Here is a 21,057-nt window from a genome sequence, read left to right on the forward strand (position 1 = left end):
GAGTTCCTGGGACCCTGCCGAAAGAAGTTTCTTTGACTGGATTTTTTATTTTATTGTAAAAAAACACTTCTCTACACATGCTGAATTAGGTGAGTGTGATTTGAATAATATTTTATATTTGTTATTGCTATTGTAGCTGTTCTTTGTTGTTCTTTACTTGTGTAACTCCAGTATATTTTCATGTTATCTACCTAGATGTTGAATAGGATCTACAGGGAATTGCATGGGAATTTTAACCAAACCTTACCAGGGACATTTATCCTTCTTAGACTCTCTAATGTTACTATCCTGGAAGCCATTATTTTTCTAATATTTTTTGTAATATATTTAGTGACCTTGTTTGGAAATCTTCTGCTTATTTTTGTGGTGCGATTCAATCCCCATCTCCAGACTCCTATGTACTTTTTCTTGAGTAATCTTTCAATTATTGACATTTTCTTTTCCTCAACTGTGGTTCCCAAAACGTTGATAAACACCATATCTCAGGACACAAGCATTTCCCTTTTAGGGTGCATAGCCCAGCTGTACTTTCATTTATCTTTAGGGGTTACGGAATGTTTGATACTGACAGTCATGGCTTACGACAGGTATGTTGCCATCTGTAAGCCGCTACAGTATAGCACTATAATGTCCAATCAACTTTACCGAGGCCTTGCTACTGCATCTTGGATTGGAGGATTTGGAAATTCAGTACTTCACACACTCATTACCTTTCGCCTACCATTTTGTAACTCTAATTTCATCAACCATTTTTTCTGTGAAGTGCCACCTGTTCTTCGTATATCCTGTGGTGATATTTGGTTCAATGAACTAGCAGAGTATATCTCGGCTGTCATCTTTGCTCTTGGAACCTTCCTGTTGATACTCATTTCATATTCTTGTATTACCATCACCGTGTTAAAGATTAACTCTATTAAAATGCTGCAGCGAGTGCTCTCCAACTGTGCCTCCCATATTGTTGTGGTCTCTCTCTACTATGGTGCCATTATGTTCATGCATTTACGTCCCAGGGACAGTTATTCCCCACAACAAGATAGAACATTCTCTATTGTCTATACAGTGGTAACTCCAATGCTGAACCCCATCATTTACAGCATAAGAAATAAGGATATTAAAGAAAGCATCAAAAAGACTTTGTGTATTAAAATATAATGTTTAAAGAAAAAAAAAAACACAGTATTGGGTAAAATACAGCCAGGCTAGGTGAATACTGAATACAAAGGAAAGAGATACATTGCTCAAGGTAATGGGAAGCTTGATGACCAACAGCGGTGCTCGCCCCGGCTCGCCTCTGTGGCAAAAAAGTGGCAAGGTAGACGCGTTTCACACACTAATATGTGTGCTTAATCATTACGTAGTGCAGCCATTTCTTTTCATTTTTAGGTGAATACTGAGTTGGGCAGGAGGTTTTACTATGTGGAACCAAATATGGTTTTCCAGTTTATAAAGAATATTCACTGTGTCCTTGAGGAGGAAAAACTCCAGTCGTCCCCCCACCTTCAGCCCCCTATATTGCTTCGAAAGTTTGAACATCATAGCCACACAAGGCACCTAAAGACGATTTCACACTTTTCATCAGTATACTCAGAACAGACAACTAAAGGAATATAAATAATTAACCTCCCTCCACCCCCCACCAATCTGCTATCAATTAAAGAACATCTAAAGTTTGCAGTATGACATTCTAAGCAAGTGCCAAATCCAGTGACTTAGTGATGATTGCGTGAGAGTGGAAACTCTTAGGAGCAGTGCGGCATTATTATATTGTATGGGTGTCAGCGGCCCAACAGAAAATGATAAAATTAAATTATAAATTTAAATCATAAATTATCTGGTTTGTCGCAGCTAAAAGTGACTCCAAACAGGAGTGTGAAAAATGAAAAAAAGCTGTGAATAGCTGCGCTAACCTATAAAGGTGCAAGGAAAAACCCTTTTAAAATAAACAATTATTTTAAACCAATCATATCAAACCATACAAATTAGTGAATTACAAAAAACAACAATTATCTCAAATATCCAATTGTCCATTATTCCATTCCAAGCCAAAAAGTAGCTAGTACTCATGCAGTGCTTCACCCGATTATGTGCAAATCCAACACCTGCTAAAATGCGCACTCACCAGCAGTTGGTATATTTTAGGCCTTAATATTATGTCTCTGTGAGTCCTTATGATCTTGCCTGTATTCCAGGTATCTATGACAACCCCTCTCATGAATTTGTAAAGTAAAGAATAGCGATCATTGCGCAACTTCAATAAACCAGTTTATTGTTAAAATTAAAAGTATAAATATACACTCACATATATCGATCTTGTTATCGCAACAGGAAACACAAGTATGTCATCCATGCTCCACCAGCCTCAACGCATTTCACAATTACACATGCGTCTTTAGGAAGCCATTAGACATTCATCATCAGGCTTTCCTGATGATGCATGTGTAATTGTGAAATGCGTTGAGGCTAGAACTTCCGTTCTCTGTTGCGGTAACGAGATCGAGGCTTGGAACGCATGCTGGCTCCAGTGCATGGAGCAGCAATTGCACAGCCATAGAAACCGCTGGATAGACTTAGTGCCAGTCTAAAGGCACCAATATATGTGAGTATATATATTTATACTTTTAATTTTAACAACCGTTTTCATTAGGCTCTTGGTACTGTGTGGTCTTATCAGACATCATTTCCTTAACACGCTAATTCTGTATCTATTTAGGGGCTAATTGCCAACATCCTGAGGACTTCTGACCTCCAAAGGTGAAAATGATTTCACGGGAAGCGTGAACAATTAGACCGGCAGGCAAGTAAGAGGCAGCATATATGGAAATCAAGTACGGTTGTTACAAAAGGCTAAGTCAATCCAGGAGCCAGAGCAATGTGTAGCAGAATGACAAGAATAAGCATTAACAGTGGGATGTTTCCAATGTCGTATATCAGTAAACTCTAATTCCTGTGCCCAATGTGCTAGCTCAAAATTGAAAATTCAATGTATCTAAAGTCGTACCCAAAATACTATTAAAGTCTCCCACCATAACAATCTTAGACACTTGGAAAGGTGCAAGTTTTTCATAAATGGTGTATGTTATAGTTCAGGAGAATAGCAACTACATTCACCTAACTGGAATAGGTGGCATGGGAAGTCTGTTGGACCCGCAAAGGGCCAGAATTAATATTAGTATTAGGAAAATTCAAAATTGCAAACATCAGGGACCAATTTATGTGAGTGTATATTTATACTTTTAATTTTAACAACAAACTGGTTTATAGAAGTTGCGCAATGATGGCTATTCTTTACTTTACAAATGCATGACAGGGGTTGTCATAGATACCGGGAGCCCAGGCAAGATCATAAGGACCCACAGAGGCATAATATTAAGGATTAAAATATATCAACTGCTGGTGAGTGCGCATTTTAGCAGCAGTGCAGCTATTTACAGTGCGGCATTATTGTCACTCTATCAATGGAAACTCTAAATTAGGTGGATTCACTGTCAGGGATCAACTGGTATGTGTGGGACTTTTCAAGGGGACTAAAAAAAAACTGTAAACACAGATACACTTATAATTAGGTTTTGCACCACATATTTTTTAATGGGAGTCTACAGTTTTACTTTAACCCGAGAGTGGTTGAACTCTTGGCACACAGAATTTTATCCTAGGGTATTATGGGTGGCAGGTTAGGGCTGTATAGGGTAGTATAGTGGCAGGTTAGGGCTGTATAGGGTATTATGGTGGCAGGTAAGGGCAGTATAGGGTATTATAGTGGCAGGTTAGGGCTGTATAGGGTATTATGGTGGCAAGTTAGGGCTGTATAGGGTATTATAGTGGCAGGTTAGGGCTGTATAGGATATTATGGTGGCAGGTTAGGGCAGTATAGGGTATTATAGTGGCAGGTTAGGGCTGTATAGGGTATTATAGTGGCAGGTTAGGGCTGTATAGGGTATTCAAGTGGCAGGGTAGGGCTGTAGTGGGTATTATAGTGGCATGTTTGGGCTGTATAGGGTATTATGGTGGCAGGTTAGGGCTGTATAGGGTATTATAGTGGCAGGTTGGAGCTGTATAAGGTATTATAGTGGCAGGTTAGGGCTGTATAGGGTTTATGGTGGCAGGTTAGGGCTGTATAGGGTATTATAGTGGCAGGTTGGAGCTGTATAAGGTATTATAGTGGCAGGTTAGGGCTGTATAGGGTTTATGGTGGCAGGTTAGGGCTGTATAGGGTATTATAGTGGCAGGTTAGGGTTGCATAGGGTGTTATGGTGGCAGGTTAGGGCAGTATAGGGTATTATAATGGCAGGTTAGGGCTGTATAGGGTATTATAGTGGCGGGTTAGGGCTGTATAGGATATTATGGTGGCAGGTTAGGGCAGTATAGGGTATTATAGTGGCAGGTTAGGGCTGTATAGGGTATTATGGTGGCAGGTTAGGGCTGTATAGGGTATTCAAGTGGCAGGGTAGGGCTGTATTGGGTATTATAGTGGCATGTTTGAGCTGTATAGGGTATTATGGTGGCATGTTAGTGCTGTATAGGGTATTATAGTGGCAGGTTGGAGCTGTATAAGGTATTATAGTGGCAGGTTAGGGCTGTATAGGGTTTATGGTGGCAGGTTAGGGCTGTATAGGGTATTATAGTGGCAGGTTGGAGCTGTATAAGGTATTATAGTGGCAGGTTAGGGCTGTATAGGGTTTATGGTGGCAGGTTAGGGCAGTATAGGGTATTATAGTGGCAGGTTAGGGTTGTATAGGGTGTTATGGTGGCAGGTTAGGGCTGTATAGGGTATTATAGTGGCAGGTTAGGGCTGTATAGGGTATTATAGTGGCAGGTTAGGGCTGTATAAGGTATTATGGTGGCAGGTTAAGGCTGTATAGGGTATTATGGTGGCAGGTTAGGGCTGTATAGGGTATTATAGGGGCATGTTTGGGCTGTATAGGGTATTATGGTGGCAGGTTAGGGCTGTATGGGGTAATATAGTGGCATGTTTAGGCTGTATAGGGTATTATGGTGGCAGGTTAGGGCTGTATAGGGTATTATAGTGGCAAGTTGGAGCTGTATAATGTATTATAATGGCAGGTTATGGCTGTATAGGGTTTATGGTGGCAGGTTAGGGCAGTATAGGGTATTATAGTGGCAGGTTAGGGTTGTATAGGGTGTTATAGTGGCAGTTTAGGGCTGTATAGGGTATTATAGTGGCAGGTTAGGGCTGTGTAGGGTATTATAGTGGCAGGTTAGGGCTGTATAAGGTATTATGGTGGCAGGTTAACGCTGTATATGGTATTATGGTGGCAGGTTAGGGCTGTATAGGGTATTATAGTGGCAGGTTAGGGCTGTATAAGGTATTATGTTGGCAGGTTAGGGCTGTATATGGTATTATGGTGGCAGGTTAGGGCTGTATAGGGTATTATAGTGGCATGTTTGGGCTGTATAGGGTATTATGGTGGCAGGTTAGGGCTGTATAGGGTATTATAGTGGCATGTTTGGGCTGTATAGGGTATTATGGTGGCAGGTTAGGGCTGTATAGGGTATTATAGTGGCAGGTTGGAGCTGTATAAGGTATTATAGTGGCAGGTTATGGCTGTATAGGGTTTATGGTGGCAGGTTAGGGCAGTATAGGGTATTATAGTGGCAGGTTAGGGTTGTATAGGGTGTTATGGTGGCAGTTTAGGGCTGTATAGGGTATTATAGTGGCAGGTTAGGGCTGTATAGGGTATTATAGTGGCAGGTTAGGGCTGTGTAGGGTATTATAGTGGCAGGTTAGGGCTGTATAGGGTATTATGGTGGCAGGTTAAGGCTGTATATGGTATTATGGTGGCAGGTTAGGGCTGTATAGGGTATTATAGTGGCAGGTTAGGGCTGTATAGGGTATTATGGTGGCAGGTTAGGGCAGTATAGGGTATTATAGTGGCAGGTTTCTCCTCCTTCAGCTGTGGGATCAGCCTATGAATGAGTCTTTAGGGGGAGTGGAGGAGATAGCCACAACCCGCTCCACCTGCACCACTGGGCCCCCTGGAGACCCGATGGACTGATGTTTACAAAGCTGGGAAAACGCAGGGGAGCCCACTCATTAAGACCTCATTAAGTCCTCCTGCGATCTCCACCCTGGATCATCCCACACTGACACCCCTCCAAAGTGTGGCACCCAAGGTGGACCGCCCCTACAGCTTCCCCATTGATACGCCACTGCAGCCAGGCAGTCTTGAACCTTTCATACTATACATGTGAATAGATTACTGACAAGTCAGCAAGATAATCTTTAGGTGGTTGCCTGCTGAGTCTTGCAGTCCTGTCACCCTAGACTGAACCCAATGCAGCACCTTCATTGCAACATTCAATTTATAACAATAAAACATTGGACAAGAGAGCAAAAGAATACACAAAAAGCTCATAAAACAATAATTACTTTTGCATATTTTTCAGTTTTCTTCAGAGGAGTGGGGAGAATTTTTTAATTAAACCGTATCTTAATATATGAACAAAAATGTATTATATTGTAGCGTACCAGTCCTTGAATGCAGTGACTGTTTTTTTTTTTCAGGCTCTTTCCCTATGGTGATCCTGATAGTAGCGCACCTATTGTTTCCGAGTGAAAACGACCAACTCATTTTCCGGTATCTATGGACAAATAGCAGTGTCACCCTAGGCAGCCTGTTTCCTAAAAAATATCCTAAAAAAAGTATCCTAAAAATACCTTACCATATGTACAATGTAATTAAAGCGATACTACCAAAATGTATTAATCCTTTTTTACTTCTGATCTAGCACTACATTCATCCACGTCAAAGACCCTTTTACTTAGCAGTCACTTTCAGGAGGCTTTTTGGAATTGCCCATCACACTATGTAGTTTACAGAGAGATAAAATGTTGTACAAAATTTGCTAAAATTGTAATGTTTGCTATTGTTTTTTTTTTTTTTTTGAAGATCTGTTTTGATTTGCAGCAACGCTGAAGTTTCAACTTCAAGGGAGTCTATATCAAAGCAAGACACCTGTCACAAAATGCTCTGAGAGAAGAAGACAATGTGTTGGACAGCAATATTCCACAGATGACCATTTTAATGAAATCTTATTAGTACAAACATTGAAACATTGAGGTTGATTTACTAAAGGCAAATAGAATGTTCACTTTGCAAAGAAAGTTGCACCTTGCATGGAAATTTTCCCCAGAAGCTTAGCAAATAAGGTGAAGTTTTGCTAAATTTCATTATCTAACTATGTGCAGGCAAAAATTATGTTTTTGTTTTATTCCCCTTGTAATTGGGTATTCTGTGCTAAGTAAAATTTCCCACATTTACTAAGCTCTGGGGAATCTTCCTTTGTAAAGTGCAACTTTTCTTGCAGAGTGAAAACCCTATTTGGCTTTACTACAACTCCATTGAGTGTATTGGACACATAGAGCCTGCTCAGGTCAAAACTACATGAAAATTTAATCAAATTAGACAGAAATCAAAGGCCGCTTAAGAGATCATATTCAGCTTAGAAAAATTTGTGAAAGAGTTTAAAATGTTTTCAAATGTATCTGAAACTGATCTGGGATGGAAGCTAAATGCACCTTAGGGCCATGGCCTGCTAGTGAGTTGTCACCAGCCAGAGGTAGCTTTGCAGTGGAGAGTTAACAGTCACCACCTGGCCCACTCTTCTTTATCCAGCCAGTGATGAAGCAAAGCATGGAAACAGGTCAGTATTAACTTTGCTCTGCAAATGCTCTTGTTGCTTGCAAGTGGTCTGGTCATTAGTGTCATGATCGCTAATCATCTGTAATTTTAGCAAATAGGAGTTAGTCATATTCATTTTACATAGTTACATAGTTAGTCAGGTTTAAAAAAGACACAAGTCCATCTGGCTCAACCAATAAAAACAAAACAAACAGTAAAGAAAACCCAACCATATACACAATCCTGTACCCTCAGTTGATCAAGAGGAAGGCGAAAAAACCCCAGCAAAGCATGATCCAATTTGCTACAGCAGGGGAAAAAAATTCCTCCCTGATCCCCCGAGAGGCAATCGGATATTCCCTGGATCAACTTTACCTATAAATATTAGTACCCATTTATATTATGTACACCAGGGAAAAAATCCAGGTCTTTTTTAAAGCAATCTAGTGAGCTAGCCAGAACCACCTCTGGAGGGAGTCTATTCCACATTTTCACAGCTCTTACGGTGAAGAAACCTTTCCGTATTTGGAGACAAAATCTGTTTTCCTCTAGACATAAAGAGTGCCCCCTTGTCCTCTGTGTTGACCTTAAAATGAACAACACAACACCAAGTTCACTATATGGACCCCTCATGTATTTATACACGTTGATCATATCCCCCCTTAATCTCCTCTTCTCAAGACATAATACATTCAGTTCCTCTAATCTTTTCTCATTATCAGTTTGGTTGCCCTTCTCTGCACTTTCTCCAGTTCCCCCATATCCTTTTTAGAAACTGGTGCCCAAAACTGAACTGCATATTCCAGATGATGTCTTACTAATAATTTGTACAGGGGCAAAATTATATCTCTCTCTCTGGAGTCCATGCCTCTGTTAAAACAAGAAAGGACTTTGCTTGCTTTGGAAACTGCAGCTTGGCATTGCATGCTATTATTAAAGTGGAGTTCCACCCTAAATTTATATTTACCTCCATCTTCTCGCTCCGGGTCTCCTGAAAAACAAATGGATAATCGCAATTTTTTTTACTTACCTCGTATAGAAGAAAATATACTTACCTTACTTCCTTCTTCCTCCCCTCGGCGGCCACGGCGATTCGTCACTTCCTGGGTTTGCAATGATTCCTGGGAGCTGAACGTCATCGCTCCCAGGAATCAATGCGCCTGCACCGGCCCCGACGTCAGTTCCAGTGCGCGCGCGTCATTCCCTTCTAAACAGCTTCTGGGCATGCCCAGAAGCTGTGGAGGGATGACGCGCGCACACCGGAAGTGACGGCGGGGCTGGTGCAGTGCATCGTGGGACCGAAGAAGACGGAAGAGGACACAGAAGAGGATCGCGCTGGCTTCAAGCTGCCCACACCTGAGATGGCAGCGCTGGACAATACTTTTTCAAGGTAAGTATTTCTCCTAAAAGGTAAGTGCAACCCGGGACAGATCAGAGGCTAGCCATTGTGGAATGTACTAGCCCTGACTGTCCCGGGGGTATTTTTATTAAAAAAGTATTCCCAGGGTGGAACTCCGCTTTAAGCTTATGATCTACCAGAAAACCCAGATCCTTCTTTGCTATGGATTTCCCCAGTTCTACTCCACCTAATATGTATGATACATGCATATTCTTAGGCCACAAGTGCATAACTTTTACATTTATCAACATTAAACCTCATTTGCCACATATTTGACCAATGAAACAGGGCATTGAGGTCAGCTTGTAAGTTGGAGACATCCTGTAAGGAAGTTATTCCACTGCAAAGCTTGGTGTCATCTGCAAAGACTGAAATAGTACTTTTAATCCCAGACCCTATATAATTTATAAAGATATTAAAAAGTAAGGGTCCCAACATGGAACCTTGGGGTACACCACTGATAACCACTACTCTCTGAATTCTATCTTTTAGCCAATTTGCTATCCATTTACAAACTGATCTTTCCAAGCCTGTAGACTTTACCTTATACATTAGCCCTGTGTGGGGAACTGTGTCAAACACTTTTGCAAAATCCAAGTATGCTACATCCACAGCCACCCCTCTGTCCAAGGTTTTACTTACCTTACATAGTAGTTGAGGTTGAATAAACACAATAGTCCATTCAGTTCAACCTGTGTAGGTGTGTATGGCCATAATCATCTCTCATACCCCTGAATGTTCTGATCCTTGAGATGTACGTCCAAGAGTCTTTTGAAAGTAGCCATACTTCCCGCAGAAACCAACTCTTGTGGTAGGGAATTCCACAATCCTGTAGCCCTAACAGTAAATAACCCCCTGCATTGCCTGAGGTTAAAACGCTTCTCCTCTAATCGCATTGTATGCCCTCGAGTCCTCATGCAATCCTTTCGACTGAATAGCTTTTTTTCTATGCTGAGATCACCATTGAGGTATTTATAAATTGCTATCATGTCCCTTCTCAGGCGTCTCTTTTTCAGGGAGAATAAATCAAGCGATTGCAGACGCTCTTCATAATTAAGGTCCTCCAATCCCCTAATTAGTTTAGTTGCCCTTCTATGGACTCTTTCCAGCTTCAACACCTCGCAACCAGAACTGGACAGAATACTCCAGATGCGGTCGGACCAGAGTTTTATAAAGTGGTAGAATTATAGTTTTATCTCTGGAATACATCCCTTTCTTTATGCATGCTAATATTCTGCCAGCTTTGGCAGCTGCCGCTTGACATTGCATGCTATTGCTTAAGGCCCGTACATGCGATAAGAAGATCTGAAGGGAAATTTTGTCCGACGACCGATCTGCCGATTTTCGGATTGTTAGAATGGTGCTTTCGACAGCCGACTCCGACTTTTCGGGTGACAAAATCCTGATGTGCAGGCTATAAAATTTTTGTTGTCCGTAATACAACATCCGATTTTCGTCTCATTAGTACAGATTTCGATGGAAAATAATCTTAAGAGCAAGACTAGGCATGCTCAGAGACGAAAGAACACATACAAAGCAATCCAACACATGACATCACTTCTGAAGTAGAATTCTGTTGTACGGGAAAATTTGTATGAAAAAAACCTCTTCTTGCGCCCATCCCCCCTCCCCGACCCTGGAATACTGGGGAACGGGATTGGGTCGAGAGTACCTACTGCCAATTTACTGACTGCCGTTCCAGTTGCAGACTCGCTACGCTGTTGATCTTAATGTTTAACCTCATATGGTACAGTTTACCTGTTTCAGCTAATGTTACCAATTTCTTTTTTTATGATTGTGCCATATTTCCCCTGATCCTGTTATGATTGCAATGGTTGAAAACTCATTCCTTGATGGGCATCCGATGATCCCCACCTTATTTCATTATCACCCTAATGCTTACACTGACCCTCTTAGCCAGCCTGTTTGAGGCACCCGCTAACATTTCCCATACGTGATCTATTGATCCCCAGTGCAGAGCCGTCCCATGCCTGACTTGGGGCCGTATCCGGACTATTGTTCCCCACCTCAACGACAGTTCGCAACTGTTTGTTGACCTGTGACACTTTGTGTCTTTCACCCCTACCCCCCCTCTAGCGGTGGATTGATCTGATTTGCTGATAGAGGGCGGTTAGGGGATCTTTTCTGCTCTTTTCATCCTTGTGTTCTTTCCCGGCCCCTTTTTTCCTGTTCCTCCTCACCTTTCCCCTCCCCTACTCCTTTCCTCCCTTTCCCTCCACCCCCTACCTACTTCCCCTCCTTATCTCCTCCCTCCCCCACCCTCTCCCTCTTATCCCCGGTTTCTCTTCCCCTCCCTCATCCTTCCCTAACCTCCGGCATCTTCTGTCTTACTTCCTAACACAACTCTTCCCCTGGTGGACGCTACCATGCCTGACCCTGCAGTGATCAAAACACATCGCACTATTAAGATCCTCTCATCCAATGCCCAGGGATTGAACGTCCCCGAAAAACGCTCACAATTCCTAGCCGAAGCCTTGCGATTACGGGCCCAAGTAGTATTAGTACAAGAAACCCATTTCAGAACGGGCGATCCGCTTTCTTTTTCCAACAAGCACTTCCCCACGACGTTCCATGCCACTTCTGAGGGTTCCAAGTCACGGGGTGTTTCTATTTTACTCTCCAAACACGTTGATTTCAAGCCTTTAGATGTTAGACAAGACCCTGAAGGCAGGTTCCTCTTTGTGAAAGGCCACCTAGACACCCGTCCAGTAACCTTGGCCAATATATATGCGCCAAATACCAAACAAGTACCCTTCTTCAGAACAGTATGCCAAGAACTTGCGGACTTTGCTACTGGGCTTTGATATTTGGAGGTGATTTTAACGCCCCCCTCAACCCCCTCCTGGATTCCTCAACTGGTACTTCGGTTCTACCATTCCGGGCGCTACGCCAAATCCACCTCCAGCTTAGATCCCTGCACCTCCATGACTCTTGGAGGACGCTCTTCCCTAACGACAAGGACTACTCCTTCTTTTCGGCCCCTCACTCAAAATTCTCGAGGATTGATTACATCTTCCTCTCACAGCCGGACCTGCAATTCCTCTCGGAAGCCTCTATTGAGCCTAGAGTCCTCTCGGATCATAGCCCTGTAACCATGACACTCCGATTTCCCGAACTTGTCACGAAGTCCAAAACATGGAGATTAAACCCCTTGCTCCTCAAAGGCGGGACAGTTCTCTCCAGTTTGTCATCTACACTTAAGGAATATTTCGAGATCAACGACACCCCCGACACTAATCCTTTAGTCCAATGGGAAGCGCATAAATGCGTAATTAGAGGCAAATTCCTATCCTTAGCAGCATCCCTGAAAAAACAACACCAACGTGACCTCCGGGACCTCTACTCTCGACTGACCGTCCTTGAAACTGTATACAAGCGCTCTCTTGCTCAAGCGGCCGCAGCAGAACTCTTGGAGGTCCGCACTCGCTTGAAGGACCTACTGGGTCTCCAGGCACATCGAAGAATTGTTCTCAGTCGTAAAATATTTTACGAGCAAGGTAATAAAAGTGGCCGTCTCCTGGCCCGAGCCACCCGTCCCAAAACTAATCTCACCTCCATACACACGATCAGGGACTCGGCTGGCACCTTACACTCCTCTAACGTAGATATTGCCCGCCAGTTCGAAGAATTCTATAAAGGCCTATACAACCTTTCCCCCGCTCACAACAGTCCTTCTCAGACTACCTCGAGAGATGCCCAACTTGAGAATTTCTTCAAATCTCATGGCCTGCCTTCCCTCTCCGCTCAAGACGCTGAAGATCTTGAATCTCCCATCACCACAGGGGAGCTTTCTAGGGCTCTTCGTGAGATGAAACCGGGTAAAGCACCTGGACCGGATGGCCTTCCCCTGCTCTACTTTAGAGCTTTTGAGGACATACTTACACCTCACTTTGTTAGAGCCTTTAAAACTCTTGCAGAATCCCAACACCACTCCGCATCCCTTTTAGAGGCATATATCACAGTGATCCCGAAGGAGGGCAAGGACGACACGCTTGTTTCCAGTTATCGTCCTATCTCCCTTTTAAATGTGGACGCCAAACTTTATGCAAAAATTTTGGCAAACCATCTTGTCCCGCTCCTCCCATCCCTGGTTTCTTTGGACCAAGTTGGGTTCATCCCGGGAAGGGAGGCGCAGGACAACACTACTAGGGCTCTCAACGTCCACCATTGGCTCACCTCCCATAACTTCCCTGGATTTTTTCTCTCCCTGGACGCGGAGAAGGCGTTCGACAGAGTGGCCTGGGACTATCTCTCATCTATGCTGACATCTTTAGGGCTGCGAGAGAGAATGCTTCTCAGCATACGCGCCTTATACACCAATCAGATAGCCCGAGTGCGGGTCAATGACCACCTGTCGGACGCCTTCCGTCTTTCCAACGGCACGCGACAGGGGTGTCCTCTATCCCCCATCCTCTTCGTACTCTCCCTGGAACCCTTTTTAAACATGATCCGCTCGAACCCCAATATCCGCGGGATTCTGATTGGTGACACCACTCATAAGGTGGCGGCCTTTGCGGACGATATGCTGCTTTTTCTTTCCCAACCACACATCTCCTTGCCCAACTTACTTCAAGACCTCACGCTCTTCCACTCCCTTTCAAACCTCAAAGTGAACTACTCCAAATCCATGGCCCTGAATGTCACTCTCCCTGATGCAGAAGTGGAGAGTTGCAAGGCCAATTTTCCCTTCCTATGGGCACCAGCCTCCATCCCGTATCTGGGTATACATATACCTCGTCGCCTGGATTCTCTCTTTGATTCCAATTATAAGCCTTTACTGTCGTCTATTTGCAGGGACTTGCGGACGTGGAAAACTTTACGCATCTCGTGGTTCGGCAGAGCTGCCCTACTTAAGATGTCCATTCTTCCCAGACTATTGTATCTTTTTCAGGCGGTTCCCATCCAACTCCCGACATTGTTTTTCTCGGCCCTTCGGACTGACAGTTCTCGCTTCCTATGGGATGGGAAACCTCCCAGAATCAAGCTCACCCGCCTGACGGCCCCTAAACACAAAGGGGGTCTGGGTCTCCCTGACTTGCAAACCTATCACAAGGCCTGCATCCTGGCTAGACTTCTGGACTGGAATCTCCACTCCTCTTGCAAATTGGTGGTTAATCTTGAAAACACATTCTCTGAGATCCCGCTTCACCTGCTGGCCTGGATGCCCCTTTCTGCAGTCTCTCCAACTCTTAAACGCCACCCTTTAATTGGCCCACCACTACTGGCCCATGATAAATGGCGGAAAAAGCTCCAAATTGACCCACATGTGGGCCCTCTGACCTCCTTGAGGTTGAACCCCGCATTTCCACCTGGCAATTCCGTGAATTTCCTTCGACACAGTTGGCCCCACCAAGAAATTTTGGCCCGACAATTCTTTAAAGATGGGAATCTCCTATCATGGGAAGAGGTCAACCGGTCCCTAGCCCCTTGCACCCTTCCACTCTGGTCCTACTTTCAGATACGACATTTTCTTAACACCTCAGCGACCTCCAGAGAGTGGTCAAGATCCCCGACCCCCATGGAGGCTATTAGCATCCGAGCCAGACCCCAGCGACACTTGATCTCTGAACTCTATTGCCACTTACTTGACGCCCCTTTAGTTTCTCTTGCCCCCTTTACACAGGCCTGGTCCCGTGACCTCCAACTTTCTCTTTCTGAGAAAGATTGGGAATCTATTTGTAGCTCAGTCCACCGGGCCTCTGTTAACGTCACAACCCAAGAAAACGGGTATAAAATCCTAACACGCTGGTACAGAACGCCGGACAGGATTCATAAATTCCAACCGGGAGTTCCAGACACCTGCTGGAGATGTCAGAAGGAACCAGGCACCATGCTTCATATCTGGTGGAACTGTGCCATTATCCAACCCTATTGGGAGATGGTACACAGATTGGTGCGCGAAGTCACATCCTGTGACCTCCTCCTGCCCCCTTGCCACTTTCTTCTCAACCATACCCCAGATACTCATAAAGCACGCAGGCCCGTTCTTGACCGCCATATGCTAAATGCTGCTAAACTTTGCCTACCTTGCCACTGGAAATCAACCTCCATCCCATCGTCTAGAGAATGGTTCCTTAGACTCAATGGAATTGAGGTAATGGAGGAACTGATCAGCATTTCAAATGATCGAATCCACAAATTCTCAGCCATATGGATCGACTGGATCCGGTTTAAAGACACCGCCACATACAAATCAATTATGGAGACCAAGGGCCCTCCCACGTAAACTTATACATTCCACCAAGACTAAAGCATAAACTTGTGTTTTAACCCCACATTGCCACCCAACTTCAGGTGATCCACTACCACCCTTCCGACCCCGTCCCGCCTTTCCCTCCTTCCCTTTTACCCTCTCTGTCCCTTCCCCCTTTTCAGTAACACTCCCCCCTCACCCCCCCTCCCTTTCCCTCTCTCTCCCTCCCTTCTTTCCCCTCCCCCTCTCTCCCTCCCATATTGATGTTTGTCTTCTTTATCTATTGTAACCGCCTCATAACCCTAAACCCAGTGGGTCCTTTCCTGCCTATTGGCCAAATTCTTTTCATACCCTGCATGCAACCTGGCTAACACTACCCAGTAAGAGATGCCGCTGTGGCTCATGATCTCTCCTCCATGCCTGCCCTCGGTTAGACGGGACCCCTGCGTCAAGGGACCCCGTCATACAGGTTATAATGCCACCTGACCTAGTTACATAGTTACATATAGTTACATAGTAGGTGAGGTTGAATAAAGACAATAGTCCATCCAGTTCAACCTGTGTAGGTGTGTGTGACTGTAATCATCTAACATAGCCCTTTATCTCCTGATCCTTGAGATGTAAGTCTAAGAGTCTTTTGAAAGTCACCATACTACCCGCAGAAACCACCTCTTGTGGTAGACAATTCCACAATCTTGTAGCCCTAACAGTAAAGAACCCCCCACGTTGCCTGAGGTTAAAACGCTTCTCCTCTAATCGCATTGTATGTCCTCGAGTCCTCATGCAATTCCTGCGAATGAACAGCTTTTTTTCTAAGCTGAGATCCCCATTAAGATATTTATAAATTGCTATCATGTCCCCTCTCAGACGTCTCTTCTCCAGGGAAAATAAATTGAGCGATTGCAGCCGCTTTTCATAGGTAAGGTCCTCCAATCCCCTAATTAGTTTAGTTGCCCTTCTCTGGACTTTCTCCAGCTCCAACACATCCCTCCTGAGGACTGGCGACCAGAACTGGACAGAATACTCCAGATGCGGTCGGACCAGAGTTTTATAAAGTGGAAGGATTATAGTCTTATCTCTGGAATACATCCCTTTCTTTATGCATGCTAATATTCTGTTGGCTTTGGAAGCTGCCGCTTGGCATTGCATGCTGTTGCCTAATCTATCATCAACCAAGACTCCCAGATCTTTCTCCATTTTTGAGTCCCCCAAGGGTTCCCCTCCTAACATGTATTGTGTTTTTATGTTTTTGGTCCCCAAGTGCAAAACCTTACACTTCTCCACATTAAACCTCATTTGCCATGTCGTTGCCCACTCCGTAATTTTGTCCAGGTCATTCTGTAGGATATCTGCTTCATGCTGTGCAGTTATTGCCCTGGCCAATTTTGTGTCATCTGCAAAAATTGATAACGAACTACTGATCCCGTCCTCAATGCTGTTTATGAATAAATTGAACAAGGTTGGTCCCAGGACTGAGCCCTGGGGCACCCCGCTTACTACCTCAGACCAGTCTGAGTATGCGCTGTTTATTACCACCCTTTGGACACGGCCTTTTAGCCAGTTCCGTATCCAAGAGCAAACCCTGCTGTCGATACCTGCAGACCTTATTTTATAAATTAAGCGCTTGTGGGAAACTGTATCAAACGCCTTAGCGAAATCCAAGTACACCACATCCACTGGTCTGCCCCTATCTAGCTCACAGCTCACTTCCTCGTAGAATGCTAAGAGATTGGTTTGACAAGAACGCCCATTTGTAAACCCGTGTTGGTTACTACTGATGATGTTGTTGTCTTTAGCATACTCTACGATATAGTCCCTTATCATCCCCTCCAGAAGTTTACATACTATTGATGTCAAACTGACAGGCCTATAATTTCCCGGGATATGTCTCTGGCCCTTTTTGAATATCGGAATCACGTTAGCCTTCCTCCAATCCCCTGGTACATCTCCTGTCCTAATACTGTCAGCAAAGATTAGGAACAGTGGTCTAGATATAACCATACTGAGTTCCTTGAGCACTCTCGGATGTACGCCATCCGGGCCTGGTGATTTGTTTGTGTTAAGTTTATCCAGTCTTTCCCTGATTTCCCCCTCTGTTAGCCATAGTGGCAAGTCCTGTGTATTACTACTAACCATACAGTCATGGTCAGTGTACCCCTCCTTTTCCTGCGTAAAGACTGACGAGAAAAAAGCATTCAGCACGGTTGCTTTTTCAGTGTCCTCTGTAACCATCCTCCCATCATCGTTAATTATGTGTGCAATATGCTCTGCCCTAGTTTTTTTGCTGTTGATATATTTAAAGAATTTCTTTGGGTTTTTTTTACTATCCTCCGCTATTTGTCTCTCAAAGTTGATTTTAGCCATCTTGATTTCGTGTTTACACTTCTTATTTTCCTCCTTGTATTGCTGGAAGGCCGATACTGTGCCCTCTGATTTATATTTCTTGAAGGCCAATTTTTTTCCCCTAATAAGTTTTTTAACGCTACGGTTTAGCCAGCCAGGTTTGGCTTTGTCTCTTCTAAATTTATTCCCCATAGGAATGCACTGCAAGATGCCTTTGCTTAATATGTTCCTAAAGCTTTCCCATTTTTCCTCAGTGGTCAGGGATCCCAGGGTTTGGTCCCAGTTTACCCTTTCCATCATTGAGTACAATTTTGGAAAGTCTGCCCTTCTGAAGTTTAGGGTTCTTATGTTCCCCACTTGCCTTTTTATATTGTTATTTATACTAAATGTGATCATCCTGTGATCGCTAGAGCCCAGGTTGTCCTGGACTCCTACCTCCGAGATTATGTCTGGGTCATTAGTGATCAATAGATCCAGGATTGCATTCTCTCTAGTAGGGGAATCCACCAACTGTGACATGTAGTTATCCTGTAAGGTTTCCGTGAATAGACGGGCCTTATGTGAGTGTGTAGTCCCCTCTCCCCAGTCAATGTCGGGATAATTGAAGTCCCCCAATATGATGACTGATCCCAGTTTTGCCGCTTTACCTATTAGTGCTAAAAATTCCAGCTCTACCTCCTCCCCTTGGTTAGGTGGCCTATAGCAAACCCCCACAACTACTTTTCCCTTATCTTCTTCCCTATCGAGTTCAACCCACACAGATTCTAAATCCATGCTCATCCCATCCGTAATGTCACTCCTTTCTAGCACCTTTATATTGTTCTTGACATAGAGACATACCCCCCCCCCTCTTTTTCCTACCCTGTCCTTCCGGTACACAGAATACCCTTGGATATTTTCCAGCCAGTCATGTGAGGGGTCGAACCAAGTCTCTGTTATTCCCACAAGGTCTATGTCCTCCTCATGTACTAACATTTCCAACTCATCCATCTTATTAGCTAGGCTCCTGGCATTAGCATATACCCCTCTTAGTTTTACGGAAGTTAAACGTGATTGGCGGTTATGTTTATTTTTGTTTGGTCTGCTGTTTTCCCGCACAGACCCGCCAATTGATGTTGTTGACCTAATGTCGCTGCTGACCCTACAACTGCCTTCAGTCCTCTGCTCCCTCCTGACTGATTCTATTTCTGAGCCCTCCCCCCCATTTCCTAGTTTAAAAGCTCCTCCAACTCGGTGGCCATCTTTCTCCCCAAAAGAGCTGTACCGTAGTTGTATATCCGAATACTCTTGACCCACTACGATCACACTGATATATAATTTACCCGTTGTTTTTGCATTGTTATGTCATCTTTGTATTACCAAGACAACCTCACTTTTTCTGTACACGTTTCATGTACCTGTCTTTGTTTACCGTACATATTATGTATGTTTTCTATTTAAACTTTAATAAAATTTCTTATGGAAAAAAAAAAGAAAAAAACCTCTTCACTTTTCACATCAGACTAGCATGCCACAAAAAACAGACGACAGATCTTTCGATAATCTGATCATGTGTACGGGGCTTTAGTCTATCCTCTACCAAGACTCCCAGATCTTTCTCCATTTTTGATTCCCCCAAAGGATCTCCCCCCTAAAGTGTATTGTGCTTTTATGTTTTTAGTCCCCAAGTGCAAAACCTTACACTTCTCCACATTAAACCTCATTTGTTATGTCGTTGCCCACTCTGTTACCTCCTCATAAAAAGAAATCAGGTTTGTTTGACAACTTCCATCTTTCATGAATCCATGCTGTCTGTTGCTTAAAATATTTTTTTCCAGCAAAAAATCATCTATGTGGTCTTTTATTAAACTCTCCAGTATCTTCCCGACTATAGAAGTTAAACTAACAGGCCTATAGTTACTTGTCAAAAACTTTGATCCCTTTTCAAATATAGACACCACATTGGACCTAAGCCAATCCAGTGGTACTATTCCAGTCCTTAACGAGTCCCTTAAAATGAAAAACAAAGGCTTTGAAATTACAGCGCTCAATTCTTTTAGGATGCGTGGAGCCGTGGATGGATGGCATCTGGTCCAGGCGCTTTATCCACCCTTATTCTGTCTAAATATTTCTGGACCATATCACTTTTGAGCCATTGAGAATCATTTGGGACAGGTGTCAATACCATCCTCATTATGGTCATGAGCTCCCTCGTGCTTCTTTGTATACACAGAGCTGAAGAAAGTACTTTATAAATTTGCCTTCTCTTTGTCCCCGTCACCCACTCCTAATTATTTTGTAAAGGGCCTACACGCTCAGACCTAACCTTTTTACTATTAATATATTTGAAGAATTTTTTGGGGTTTGTCCTACTATCATTTGCAATCTGTTGTTTATTTAGAATTTTTGCATCCTTGATTTCCTTTTCACATATTCTGTTATATTCTTTATAACAATTCAAGAAACAAAGCTCTTTTCTCATTATTTATAGCTTTTTAACTTTGGCCGTGAGCCACATAGGTTTTATTTTAAGCCTTTTAAGGCCTCATGCACACTGGACGTTTTTGGAGCTGCTGTTAGCAGCGTCAGACGTTTTTTTTTGCAGCTGCAGAACGCCCATCCATGTTATTCTATGGCCTCATGCACACATAGAGCTTTTAGGAGCTCCAAGTGGCATAGGCGTTTTACAGCTCCAAAAAAAACCCAGGAACTGTGCGTTCTGGAGCTGCAGCGTCAAGCTGTAAAAACGTCTGACGCTGCTAAAGGCTGAATAACGTGGCTTAACGTGCGTTAAGCCACGTTATACGTTTTTTTTTCTTCCATTCAAAATCAATGGTTCCCTATGGGAGCCTATTGATTTGAATGGAAGTCGCACCGCAGGTCGGATCAGGGTGATCCGACTTGCGCTGTGAGAATCTTGAGGGGGAACTCCACGCCAAAATGGGGAAAAAAACGGCGTGGGGTTCCCCCCCAGGTTCCAAACCAGGCCCTTCGGGTCTGGTATGGAATTTGAGGGTAGCCCCACGCCGAAAAAACGGCGTGGGGTCCCCCCCAAAATCCATACCAGACCCTTATCCAAGCATGCAGCCCGGCATACCAGGAAAGGGGAGGGGACGAGCGAGCGGCCCCACCCCCCCTGGATCTTATCAGGCCACACGCCCTCAACATGGGGGGTGTGGGTGCTTTGGGGCAGGGGGGGCTCTGCACCCCGCACCTCAAAGCACCTTGCCCCCATGTTGATGAGGACAAGGGCCTCACCCCCACAACCCTGGCTGGTGGTTGTGGGGGTCTGCGGGCAGGGGGCTCATCGGAATCTGGAAGCCCCCTTTCACAAGGGGGCCCCCCAGATCCCGGACCCCCTCCCTATGAGAATGGGTATGGGGTACACTGTACCCCTACTCATTCACCACATAAAAGGCAGTGTATGGAAATAACGACAGGAGACGTTTTGGAAAGTTTATTAAAAATCTTCATCCGGCTCT

General features: G+C 44.1%; 1 protein-coding gene across 1 annotated transcript in view; it reads left to right on the top strand.

The window, feature by feature from the left end:
- LOC309569173 (uncharacterized protein) overlaps positions 1 to 1,152 on the top strand; it is a gene marked incomplete at both ends in the record, with an annotated part of 49,259 nt that extends 48,107 nt beyond the window's left edge. Inside the window, one exon of the mRNA XM_082274933.1 lies at positions 545 to 1,152. Within this exon, the coding sequence (XP_082131059.1) occupies positions 545 to 1,152 (608 nt within the window). The remainder of the gene's footprint in view (positions 1 to 544) is intronic.
- Positions 1,153 to 21,057: the final 19,905 nt, after the last annotated feature.

The sequence above is a fragment of the Pelophylax lessonae genome (assembly GCF_965119305.1).
Source record: "Pelophylax lessonae genome assembly, chromosome: 13".
Classification (NCBI taxonomy): domain Eukaryota; kingdom Metazoa; phylum Chordata; class Amphibia; order Anura; family Ranidae; genus Pelophylax; species Pelophylax lessonae.